At 47.2% G+C, this 13,416-nt stretch overlaps 1 protein-coding gene across 1 annotated transcript in view; it reads right to left on the bottom strand.

Annotated features, from left to right (window-relative positions):
- The window catches only part of LOC103281944 (uncharacterized), a 58,609-nt gene extending 46,996 nt beyond the window's left edge, over positions 1–11,613 (bottom strand). The window contains exons 1-11 of the mRNA XM_062957021.1: positions 11,587–11,613; positions 11,292–11,390; positions 10,576–10,736; positions 8,375–8,499; positions 8,133–8,262; positions 6,093–6,241; positions 4,925–5,130; positions 2,506–2,616; positions 2,299–2,400; positions 1,574–1,649; positions 1,333–1,460 (exon numbers count right to left, since the gene is read on the bottom strand). Coding sequence (XP_062813091.1) covers positions 1,333–1,460; positions 1,574–1,649; positions 2,299–2,400; positions 2,506–2,616; positions 4,925–5,130; positions 6,093–6,241; positions 8,133–8,262; positions 8,375–8,499; positions 10,576–10,736; positions 11,292–11,390; positions 11,587–11,613 — 1,314 coding nt within the window. The remainder of the gene's footprint in view (positions 1–1,332; positions 1,461–1,573; positions 1,650–2,298; positions 2,401–2,505; positions 2,617–4,924; positions 5,131–6,092; positions 6,242–8,132; positions 8,263–8,374; positions 8,500–10,575; positions 10,737–11,291; positions 11,391–11,586) is intronic.
- Between the last annotated feature and the right edge of the window lie 1,803 nt (positions 11,614–13,416).

Here is a 13,416-nt window from a genome sequence, read left to right as displayed (position 1 = left end):
GTATTCTTCCGAAGAAGACTGACCCACAGCAACACAGCTGGAGCTGAGAAGCCTTACACCGGCCCCGTTCACCTGTCCGAATGCATCTCCCTCTTTGAACCACTGCGGAGATTAAGATCTTCCAGGAGGCCCTGCTCTCGGTCCCACCACCGTCACAGGCGCGATTGGCGTGGACGAGGGGGGGTTTCTCAGTGACGGCCCCTCGGCTATGGAACTCCCTCCTGCCCTCCAGGAAGAAGGTCAAGACCTGGCTGTGGGACCAAGCCTTTGGGGCAGTGCATTAACAGCAGCCATAGGAAATTCCACCCTGCTGACCGGATCCAGTACGGCTGACTTGAAATGGTTTAATTGTTTTAATGTGAAGATAACTGATTTTAGTCTTTATGTCTATTTACGGTTTATTTTATGTTTCCGTATTATATGTTTGCCGTAAAGATGTTGTGCTCCGCCCCGAGTCCCCTTCGGGGTGAGAAGGAAGGGCGGAATATAAATGTTTCAAATAAATGCATAAATAAATAAATGCTTGAATCATGGACTTGAGAGCAGAGATGGGAGAGCCACCCCTTATGGCAATGTTGTTTCCTCAGAAAGGCCTGAAGCCCACACTCCTTCATTTAAGCCCAACCAAGTAGCCATGAGATCATGTCAAATGCACCTGGACTTCAGGGTCTTATCACAGATTCTCTCAGAGCACCTAATTAATCTATTTTTCACTCCCTCCGTTCTCAAGCCTAATATGGTTTCTCATGAAAACTCCCAAGGGCCGTTCTCCAAGGGACCCGGGACTCTCACTTTCCCCTGTTGATTGGGAACAACTACCTCTCCCATTTGATATATTTTGCACTTTGGCCCAGATCCTTGTTTTACTCTCCTGCTTTTAATATTTTATGCTATATGTTGATTACTATGATGGTTTTATTGATATTGATGTTTTATTGTTGGAATATTTGCTTTATCGTTTTATTGCTGTATGTTTCGGGCTCGGCCCCCATGTAAGCCGCTCCGAGTCCCCATTGGGGAGATGGGGCGGGGTATAAAAATAAAGTTGTTATTATTATTATTATTATTATTATTATTATTATTATTATAACAAGCACAGGAATCCAAAACGTCGGCCTCATCTAGTTGCAATTCTCTTCTAACTCTAACAGGCGCATCACTTTGAACCCCATGAAATCCCTCGTCCTCTGAAATGACAGAAAAATCAAGAAAATCCTCAGCAGCTTGCTGAGCTACAACAGAGAGAGGGGGGTGAGAGAGAGAGATGGGCAGGCTGGCTATCTGTCGGGAGGGATCAAAAGGTGCCTCCTCCAGAAAAAGGGAGAGACTCACCACCAAGAAGGGGAAGCCCATTCCTGAGAGGAAGAGTCCGAACCAGAGGACGGTCCCCAGGATGACCAGCGCCGGCGGCCGGACCGTGCGGCCAAAGACCTCCATCATGAAGGCGAAGGTGGCCCCCGCTGGACAGGGAGGAGGAGAAAGGATAGTGAGCGCCTGTGGGAGAATATGAACGGGGAGGGAGGGTCAGCCGAGGTCACCACTCACTCACTCACTCACTCACTCATTGACTCACCAGGACCGATGGCATAGAAGACGATGAAGACGAAGATGAAGGCAATGCTCAAGTAGGAGAGCCAAGGAAGCCGGTCCTTCGGGATAAAGGAACTAGTATTGTTATTATTATTATTATTTATTGCATTACATCATAATATAATTTTGATATATATTTTATTATTTATATATTATTGTTATTATTATATGGTTTATTTTATTATATTATAACAAGATATCATTATGAAATACAGGGTGTTTGAAAAAGAACTCCCTAGTTTTAATGTAATTATACTTAAAACTAGGGAGTTCTTTTTCAAACACCCTGTATATGGTATTATTTATATTGAATACTAGCTGTGCCCGGCCACGCATTGCTGTGGCTTAATGGGAATCCTTTGTTGGCCAGGTGGAATAGCAGTGAATAGCCTTGCAGTCTCAAAGCCTGGCCGTTTTCTGGAGTAGCTGGAGCTTTTTGTTGTATGAACGTAGAGGCATGGATGAGGGGTTGTGGTGCTAAGTTTAGTGTTTCTGGGATGTGTAGTTTTGTTGTTTTATCCTAAAAGGGAAATTTCATTACCCTTATATATATAGACAGATTTATGTATTATTGTTAGATGATGATGACGATGATGGTTTATTGTACTATATCATACTATCATCACATATTGTGACTGCTGTTTTATTATATGATGATAGTGGTGGTGGAGGAGGAGGTGCTTCTAGATGACCCCGGGTGTCCCCCACCTGGAAGAAGAGGGCGAGGATGAGGAGCGCCATGGAGAGGCCCATCATCAGGAAGCCGCCCCAGAGCAGGATCCGCCGCCCGAAGCGGTCGATGATGGTGGCCTGGAAGGAGGAGAAGGAAGGAAGGAAGGGGAAGGGGCCATCAGAGGCCGGCTGTCCCGCCTCGCAGGGTTGGCGTTGGCTCTGTTGATTGGCGGCCTGACTTACGCAGAGGATGGAGGCCAGGAACTCAGAGGCGCCGGTGCCCAGCGTCACGAAGGGGATGAGGCCCTCCTGGATGCGGGCCGCGCGGAAGACGTCAAAGGCGTAGAAGTAGATCTGGAAGGAAGAAGGGAAGAAGTGAAGGAGGGAGGGGGAGGGAGGGGGGGAGGAAGTGAAGAAGGAAGGAAAGAAGGAAGGAAATAAGAGAGGGAGGGAGGAAGGAAGGAAAAGAGGAGGGAAGGAAAGAAGGAAGGAGGAAATAAGAGAGGGAGGGAGGAAGGAAGGAAAAGAGGAGGGAAGGAAAGAAGGAAGGAGGAAATAAGAGAGGGAGGGAGGAAGGAAGGAAAAGAGGAGGGAAGGAAACAAGGAAGGAAGGGGAACAGCAGAGGAGACAGACGGAAAGGAAGCTGATAGGCTGTTAGGAATTGTGAGAGTTGGAGTCCAAAAGACCCGGAGGGCCCAAGTTTGCCTCATGCCTGATCTAAGGCAAACAGTTGGCATAATAAAGCATACTGAGTTCAAGTTAACTAGCAAAGGGAGTGGGATGATGGGGAGTCAAGGCTCTTCTGGACTCTTGGACCGGTTCTTAAACACGCTTTGTGTATTCCAAGTAGACTGAGACATACTTGTGGATTATCTGGCTTGATATTCTGGGTTATATGGCTGTGTGGAAGGACCCTCAGGGCTCTTCCACACAGCCATATAACCCAGAATATCAAGCCAGATAATCCACAAGTATGAGTTCACACTGCCCTATATCCCAGTTCAATGTTTGGTGCTAAATTCGCAAATATAGTAATTCCTACATAACATTACCATGTATTGAACTGCTTTTTCTGTTGATTTTTTGTAATACATGATGTTTTGGTGCTTAATTTGTAAAATCATAACATAATTTGATGTTTAATAGGCTTTTCCTTAATCCCTCCTTATTATCCAACATTTTTGCTTATCCAACGCTTTTCATAGAATCATAGAATCATAGAATAGTAGAGTTGGAAGAGACCTCATGGGCCATCCAGTCCAACCCCCTGCCAAGAAGCAGGAAATCGCATTCAAAGCACCCCCGACAGATGGCCATCCAGCCTCTGCTTAAAAGCCTCCAAGGAAGGAGCCTCCACCACAGCCCGGGGGAGAGAGTTCCACTGCCGAACAGCCCTTCTCACAGTGAGGAAGTTCTTCCTGATGTTCAGGTGGAATCTCCTTTCCTGTAGTTTGAAGCCATTGTTCCGTGTCCTAGTCTGCAGGGCAGCAGAAAACAAGCTCCCTCCCTCCTCCCTATGACTTCCCCTCACGTATTTGTACATGGCTATCATGTCTCCTCTCAGCCTTCTCTTCTGCAGGCTAAACATGCCCAGCTCTTTAAGCCGCTCCTCATAGGGCTTGTTCTCCAGACCCTTCATCATTTTAGTTGCCCTCCTCTGGACGCTTTCCAGCTTGTCAACATCTCCCTTCAACTGTGGTGCCCAAAATTGGACGCAGTGTGATTCCAGGTGTGGTCTGACCAAGGCAGAATAGAAAGAGGGGGAGCAGGACTTCCCTGGATCTAGACGCTATTCCCCTATTGATGCAGGCCAGAATCCCATTGGCTTTTTTAGCAGCCGCATCACATTGTTGGCTCATGTTTAACTTGTTGTCCACAAGGACTCCAAGGTCTTTTTTGCACACACTGCTGTCAAGCCAGGCATCGTCCCCCATTCTGTATCTTTGATTTCCATTTTTTCTGCCGAAGTGAAGTATCTTGCATTTGTCCCTGTTGAACTTCATTTTGTGAGTTTCGGCCCATCTCTCTAGTCTGTCAAGATCGTTTTGAATTCTGCTCCTGTCTTCTGGAGTGTTAGCTATCCCTCCCAGTTTTGTGTCGTCTGCAGACTTGATGATCGTGCCTTCTAACCCTTCGTCTAAGTCGTTAATAAAGATGTTGAACAGAACCGGGCCCAGGACGGAACCCTGCGGCACTCCACTCGTGACTTCTTTCCAAGATGAGGACGACGCATTGGTGAGCACCCTTTGGGTTCGTTCGCTTAGCCAATTACAGATCCACCTAACTGTACTTTTGTCTAGCCCACATTTTACTAGTTTGTTTGCCAGAAGGTCATGGGGGACTTTGTCGAAGGCCTTACTGAAATTTTATTTTTCAGTGATTGGTTTGGGGGGAGGCGGCAAAATTCTGTTCGCTTACACTTGAAAATTACCTAGGGTCGGGCCTGAAAGGAAGAGAACAAGGAGCCAAAGGAGGAAGGGCAAGAAGACCATGGAGAGGGAGGAAGAGGATGGATTGGAGGAAGAAGAGGGAGGAGAGCAGAAAAGGAGGAGGAAAAGGAGAAGAAGGAATCCCAATCATTTTCTCCCCAGGGGACCTTCATTAACCAACCAATTAGTTAATTGTCCTCCTCCCCCTTCCCCAATGGGGGCTGTACTCAACCGCGCTGAGCCCGCAGAGCTGGAGGCCGAGGACGAGGAGGAGGGCCAGGGCAAGGGGCCAGCGCAGGGAAGGGGCCCTCAGGACCTCCAGGGCCCCCCACTTCCGCTTCCCGTCCGCACGGGCATCTGACTCCGCTTCCCGCAGCATCTCTGCCACTTGGGCTTCGTGTCCGTGTCCGTGGTCGGGGCCCCAGAGCATCCGCATAGCTGTTAGGGTCAAGAAAGGGAAAGGGGTCACAAGGGTCACCCAGACCACAACCCAGGGTTCCCCAGGGGCCACCCAGGAAGGAAGTCCCATCACTCCCATTCTGGTGAGGCCTGTGAAGCCTCTGAGGATGAGGAGAGGGGCCTCTTGGTTTTTCCTTCTGAGCCTGTGACTTCTATGGTGTCTCGGGAAGTTTCCTTGGAGGAGGGGAATGCTGCAAGTAGATCTACCATTAGGGGATCAGAAAGCGGTTCTCATGAGAATCAGCAAGGGACTGACTCTGAAAGGAACATGGAGGAGGCAGGAGCGCTGCCTACAACTCAACGATTACAGTTACGAAGAGACAGTGTGAAGCCGAGACAGGTTCATGGTTCCCTGAGGATGAAATGTAAGCAGAGGGAACCCGGGTGTGAGAAAGGGTGATGTCACAGGGAAGAACTAGATTTCTTAAGCGCTTGGAGATCATGTTTGTCGGGAGATGAACCTCAGGTTTTCATGGGCCAAATCGCCTGTCTTGGGAGCTCTGAGTTAGGAATTCTTGCCGTTGATCCTGTGCCTTGCTCTCCTGTTTAACATCCGTGCCTCTCCACTGGATTACGGTTCCTTGCTCAAGTTTTCAAGACTTTGGATTATCGTTCTTGGTCTAAGTTTTCTAAACCATTGGGCTACAGTTTCTTGTTCTGGTGACGGACTATTCTGATTATTCTGGAATGGCTATTGGATTCTTGCTGATTAATTTCTGAACCTGCCTTTTCTATTATATACTCTTCTCTTCATAAACTTCTGACTTATTTCTGATGACCTCTTAAGGGTGTGGTGTTTGGGTGAAGGGGAGGCAGGCAGGCGGCTGGGCTGCGAGACACTCCTCCTCCTCCTCCTCCTCCTCCTCCTCCTCCATTTGGGGCCCACTGTGTGTGCACCCCATCGCCCCCTCCTCCTGCGTACCCCATCATCCCTGACTGACCCCTGAGGCAGGCTTCCTTGTCCGCTTCCTGGAGCAGGAGGTGCGCCGGCGTTTCCGGGAAGAGCGGGAGGAGCAGCAGCTGGGCCAGGGCGGGGACCCCGTTGAGGGCCAGGAGCAGCGGCCACCGGGAGGGGCCCCCCAGCACCCCCCTGGGAAACAAGGAAGGGAAGCACTGCAACGCCCATCCTCCATAGGCAGCCCTTCCTCTATCTCCAAAACCCATTGTTTACATATGACCCATCATCCCCTCAAATGACTCCCAAGCCCATTGCCCATGAATCACTCCAAGACCCATCATCCATAAGCAACTCATCCTCTATGAATGACTCTAAGACCCATTGTTAATAAATGAGCCATAGTCCGTCTCCCAAACAACTACAAATTTCATTGCCCCGTTATTCTCTCAAATAACTCCAGAACCCATCACATCATCTGCATAATTTCCTCTCAAAATGACTCCAAAACCCACCATCCACACCCCCACCAAAACAACTCCAAAGCCATTCATCCTCATTATTCCCCCAATGACTCCAAAACCCATCCTCCCCACTATTCCCCTCAGGCAACTCCAGAACCCATCAGCCACACTTTTCCTTTCCTCCAGTGACTCCAAAACCCACCATCCCCAAGAATGACTCCAAAGCACGCCATCTACATTTCCTCCAGATATGACTCAAGGACTCATCATCCACATCCACACACCTGAAAATGACTCACAGACCCATCATCCCAATCATCTCACAATGACTCCCAATCCCATCATCCCCACAATTTTCCCAAATGTCTCCAAGATCCATTGTCCACACCATTTATTCCCCCAGTGACACCAAAACCTATCATCCATAATTCCCCAAACAATCCCAAAATCCACCTCCCCCTCATTCTCCAAATTACTCCAAATCCCACCATCCACATAATTTACTCCAGAAACAGCTCCCATCATCCACATCCACACTCCCAAAATAACCCATCATCCCAATCATCCCCAATAACTCCTGAACCCATCACCCCAACATTCCTCCAAAACAACTCAAAAACCCATCATGCATCATCCCCAAAACGGCTCAAAACCCATCATCTACATCATTCCCTCCTGAGATGACTCAATGCCCATCATCCACACACACACAAAATGATTCCATAATCCAGTCACCCCCAAATGACTCCCGAACCCACCCACGCCCACAATTTGCCCAGATGACTCCAAGAGCCATCATCCACACTTTTCTCCCCAATGACACAAAAAAACCATCATCCCATCACCCCCCAAGATCTCCAAAGCCCATCATCCACACCATTTCCTCCCAAAACGACCCCAAGACAGGGGCAGGCTCCATCCCTTCTGGGATTCAGGAAGAAGTGAAGACCTGGCTATTGCGCAAGCGTTTAATGATTGAACTCAGTTAGCGTCGACATGGATTGATTAAGGCTCTTGCACAAGGTCTGACGGATGATTGGCACAAATATTCTGTGCTGCACTGTGTTAAATCTATATATATAAAAGGGTAATGAAATGTCGGCCTAGGACAAAACAACAAAACTACACATCCCAGAAACACTAAACTTGGCAGCACAACCCCTCATCCATGCCTCTATGTTCATACAACAAATGCTCCAGCTACTCCAGAAAACGGCCAGGCTTTGAGACTGCAAGGCTATCCACTGCTATTCCACCTGGCCAACAAAGGATTCCCATAAGCCACAGCAACGCGTGGCCGGGCAAAGCTAGTATTTTATATATTGTATATTGCTATGTTATTTAACTATTTTAACTGTTTTAATTCTTATTTTATTGTATTATGATGTACTGGTAGTGATCCTGCCAGTTGTGTAAGCCGCCCTGAGTCCCCTTGCGGAGAAGGGCGGGGTAGAAATATCGGAAATAAATAAATAAGACCCACCATCCAGACCCCAAAATGACTCCCACCGATCATCCTCCAAGACCCAGCATGCACACCTTTTGTCTCCCTCGATGACTCCAAAGCCCACCCTTCCTGGACTCCAGGGCCCATCACCCCGCCCCCCTCCCTCCCCCCTCACCTGAGCCCCAGGACCTGCCCCAGGACCTTCCCCAGCGCGAAGAAGACCATGGAGGCCGTGATGGCGAAGCCCCGGAGCCGGAGGGGCGAACTCTCCACCAGGTAGGGCCCCACGGTGTTCATGCAGATCCCTGCCACGGGGAACGAGAGAGAGAGAGAGAGAGAAGGAGGGAAGCCATGCATTAAAGTCCTGCTTGGAGCCCCCCAAGTGGCCCCTCCATCCGTCCGCCCTCCTTGCCTGACCTGCGGCCACCCCGTAGCAGAAGCGCCCGGCCAGCAGCATCTCGCAGGAGTCGGCCCCTCGGCTGAAGCCCATCAGGACGGCGCCCAGGATGCCCACCACGTCCGAGCCCAGCAGCACCTTCTTCCTGCCAAGAGAGGTTCCCGCCTTTGTTCTGGGCACTTTCATAGATCTAGCAAATATATATTTGCATCTAATATTTTAACCGATCATGGTTTGAATTTAATCTTCGAATACAGCGTTTCTCAACCTGGGGGTCGAGACCTCATGGGGGTCACGAGGGGGGTGTCATGGAGGTCGCCAAAGCCCAGTGCTTTCTGTTGGTCAAGGGGGTTCTGTGTGGGAAGTGTGGCCCAATTCTATCGTTGGTGGGGTTCAAGGGGCTCATTGATTGTAGGTGAACTATAAATCCCAGCGACTACAACTCCCAAGTGACAAACTCAGACCCCTACCCAACCCCACCAGTATTCAAATTTGGACTTATCGGGTATTTGTGCCAAATTTGGTCCAGTGAATGAAAATACATCCTGCAAACCAGATATTAGCATTACGATTCATAACAATAGTAAAATGACAGGAAGTAGCAAGGAAAATAATGTGATGGTTGGGGGTCACCCCCACATGAGGAAGGGGTCGCGGCAGCATTAGGAAGGTTGGGAGCCACTGGTCTAATATAGGTTTAACTATGTATCTAAACATAGATTTAAAAAACTTTGTTTCTGTGGCTGCCACAAACAAGGTTGAATGGATTGTGACTCGAAGAGGCGAGATTCATTGGAAATAACAATAACAAATCTTTATTTATATCTTGCCCTAGGGATCTCCCCATAAGGGATTCAGGGCGGTTTACAACAAACCGGCAAGCGTTTAATGCCGTCAGGAGCTGGACGGAGAACAAAATAACCAAAACCACCCAAGTCCCACAAAACAAATCGATATCCACAACCGAAGGGACTCAGGGCAGCCTTACAAAGGGAATATTTCGATGCCATGTATAAAAATACATTGGGAAATAAATAAGAAGCATTAAAACCAACAATTCAAACATAACATTAAACCATCAATTAAAATTACATAATCCAGATCACGTTCCAGGGCCAGACCAAGTCGTCATTGTAAAATTAGAGTCTCTAATGCTCCCATTACTACTACATTAACACTAAGGTAAGGGCAAATTTTTCCCCTTGACGTTAAGTCTATTTGTGTCCAACTCTGGGGGTTGGTGCTCATCTCCATTTCTAAGCCGAAGAGCCGGCGTTGTCCATAGACACCTCCAAGGTCATGTGGCCAGCATGACTGCATGGAACGCCATTACCTTCCCGCCGGAGCAGCACCTATCAATCTACTCATATTTGCATGTTTTTGAACTTCTGGGTTGGCAGAAGCTGGGGCTAACAGCGAGAGCTCACCCCATTTGAACCGCCAACCTTTTGGTCAGCAAGTTCAGCAGCTCAGCAGTTTAACATGCTGCACCACTGGGGGGTCCTACTACATTACATTACATTAAATGTGTTAAAGCAGAATGTCCCTCCCTCAAAGACAAAGTTTAGGAAGTTTAATGAACTTTCCCCATGTTTTACCAATTAGGAAATGACACTGATAACGCAAGAACAAAAATTGTTTCTCAGTCCCTCCCATGATATCACTCCGCACACACCTGCTTTTCCTTTCCTTATCTCTAAGCCACTGAGAAAACCTAGTCTGTCTTTGTCTAACATTTTGCCTCCAGAGTTCAAGGCAACTTGATCTGGAAAAGTATTCGTCTCCCACATCCCTTTCAGCCTGCAATTCCGGAAGATTCTCATGAGAACTGATCTCTCTTTCTCCAGTCGCCTGGGATCTGCCAGGAGAATCCATCACAATCCCTCACAGCCACTTCCACCCTCCCCGGCCCCTCAGGCTCCGTCCCCGCAGCCCCTTCCTCATCCTCTGAGCCCTCAGGCTCTGGTTGGATAAGCGAAAATGTTGGATAATAAGGAGGGATTAAGGAAAAGCCTATTAAACATCAAATTACATTAAGATTTTACAAATTAATCACCAAAACATCATGTTTTACAACAAATCAACAGAGAAAGCAGTCTCGAGTGCGCCCCCGTATGTTTTGCGCCCCAAGTGACCGCTTAATTCGCCTCATTGTCGGACCGGCTCTGCCTTTAGGAGCCCCTTTCCAAACGGCATAGCGTCCTACGTGGCGGCCACTCACTTCCCATGTCGGTGGACGAGGGTCCCGCTGGCCAGGCAGCCACAAAGGCCCCCGAGGCAGAAGACCGAGACCACGAAGGACCAGAGCAGGGTCAGCGACTCCGGGGGGAGGGGCGCCCCAAAACGCCGGACCCACGAGGCATTCAGGAAGGCCTGGACGTCCTGCAGGAGGCGGAGGGGGGGTCGGCATCATCATCAACAACAACAATTTATTGATTAGCCAGTTGGCCTTATCAAGGACAGACAATACAAAAACAACAAGCGTGCTAACCACTTCAGAGATCCTGTATTAGACAGGGTCATCATCATCATCATCATCATTATACTATATTATTATTACTTGTCATCATTATCTAGGCAAATATTAAATACATTTCACATTTATATATAAAAACTAAATATATTTCAAATTTATTTTGATAGATTAAATCTATTTCATTTTTAATATTCAATATTTTTCACATTAATTTTTAAAGAAATTAAATATATTACCAATTTGTTTTTAAAAATGAAATGCATTTTGAATTCATTAAAAAAATTTAATGCATTTCACATTTCTTCTTTCAAAAATAAACTATATTTCAATTTTTCATTGAACGTATTTCACATTTTATTTCAAAAACTAAAATACTTTTCAATATTATTTTTAATAGAGTAAATCTATTTCACATTTATGTAAATGTAATTCATATTTCAAATTAATTCTTGTGTATTGACCTGGGAAGGGTAAGTGATGACGGAGATCTGGAATCCCACCAGAAGGTTTCCTCCGAATCCCAAAATGACAATCAGGAAAAGGAGGCACCGGTGCTGCGCCTGGAACGAAGGAAGGAAGGAAGGAAGGAAGGAAGGAAGGAAGGAAGGAAGGAAGGAAGGAAGGAAGGAAGGAAGGAAGGAAGGAAGGAAGGAAGAAAAGGAGGCATCGCGGACATATATGCATAATATATATCATCCCCTTTTAGGGGAAAACGGGGATCAAACTGAGGACAAAGAATAGGGAACGACAACTCACCAGTTCGGCCAGGAAAAAGGCCACCATCCTTCCTTCCGTCCGCCCGTCCTTTCCTTTCCTTTCGTCTCTTTTTCTTCCTTCCATCTAGAAGAAAGTTCAAAAGTTCTGCCCTTTTTGTTATAAGTAAACAATTGGCCTTTCCCGGGGTGTATTTCAGGTTAAATATTCCAAGGAATAGTTGACGAGAGAGAGAAATATTCCTTCGTCACGCTGAATCAGCCTTTCTCTTTCTCTCCTTCCTTCCTTCCTTCCTTTGCTCAATATCCTTCAATCCCTCCTTCTTTGCCTTCTTCTTACATCTATATTTCATTTTTATTATTTTCCTTATTATTCCTCTGTAAAACCTTCAGTCCCTTCTTGTTTATTCTTATTTATTTATTGTATCAGAAGTGAACTGAGGGTACTTTACAAACACAACAAAGTTCAACACTTGGCATTAACCCTAAATGTCCTTTGACCAGTAGCTGCCCCTTGGAGCGAGTGCCTCTGGTCTTGCTGTAAGAAGGCCCCCCAAGGTGCACGTGTCGGGGCTCGGACCGCACTGCAGTCGGTGGTCTGTGGTCTGCTCTTCTCCACACTCGCAAGTCGTGGACTCCACTTTGTGGCCCCGTTTCCTAAGGTTGGCTCTGCACCTCGTGTTGCCAGAACGCAGTCCGTTCAGCGCCTTCCAAGTTGCCCAATCTTCTGTGTGCCCAGGAGGGAGTTTCTCATCCGCTGATCAAGGTTTGGGGGTTTAGCCTGCCACTTTTGGACTCTCACTTGCTGAGGTGTTCCTGCAAGTATCTCTGTAGGTCTGAGGAAGCAATGTCTCAAGGGATTGGATTGTTGGCTAATATCCAAACAGGGGATGGGCTGGAGACGTCACTGGCTTGGTCCTTTCATTGCTGGCTGCTCCTTCCCGGCGGATGTCAGGTGGTGCAATGCCGGCTAAGCAGTATAATTTTTCCAGCAGTGTTGGGCAGACATCCTGTGTTAGTGCGGGATGTCACATTAAGAGCCACATCCACTGTGCTAACGTGGTGAGATGTATTCCACACTGGGCATGCGTGCTCAGCAGCAGAGTAGCCAAGCGCAAGGGCAGATGTCTTCACTGTGCCTGGTTGTGCCCATCAGCTTCTGTATGGTGTTATTTCTAGCGCCCACTTTTTGCTTGATAGTCAAGCAGTGCTTCTGGCAAGTCAGACACGGTCCAGAGTGACTCCCAGGTGTGTTGTTGTGCTGCAATGCTCACGGGATTCCTTCCCATGTCATCTTCAGAGCTCGAGATGCTCCTCCGTTCTTAAGGTGAAAAGCACTTGTCTGCATTTTAGATGGATGAGGAATCAGCTGGTTTCCCCTGTAACGGGCAGTCAGAGCACCTCAAGCTTCAGAGAGCTTCTGTTCAGCCATTTCAAAGCTCCCTGCTTGAGCGGTGATGGCACGATCGTCAGCATAGAGGAAACTCTCTTTTTCCCTTCTGGCAGTGGATGGTCATTTGTGTAAATGTTCATTTTATTTATATTGTTATTTTCCTTATTCTTCTGAATAAACATCCATCCCTCCTTTGCCTTTTAATTATGAGCGAATCAAAGTCCTATTTACTACCATAAGAAAATCAGAAATACAGTAGAGTCTCACTTATCCAACATAAACGGGCCGGCAGAATGTTGAATAAGCGAATATGTTGGATAATAAGGAGAAATTAAGGAAAAGCCTATTAAACATCTAATTAGGTTATGATTTTACAAATTACGCACCAAAACATCATGTTATACAACAAATTTGACAGAAAAAGTAGTTCAATACATAGTAATGCTATGTAGTAATTACTGTATTTACGAATTTAGCACC

This window comes from Anolis carolinensis, chromosome 6, assembly GCF_035594765.1.
Source record: "Anolis carolinensis isolate JA03-04 chromosome 6, rAnoCar3.1.pri, whole genome shotgun sequence".
Taxonomy (NCBI): domain Eukaryota; kingdom Metazoa; phylum Chordata; class Lepidosauria; order Squamata; family Dactyloidae; genus Anolis; species Anolis carolinensis.
Note: the sequence above shows the minus strand (reverse complement) of the source record. Positions and strands in the feature narration are given on the sequence as shown.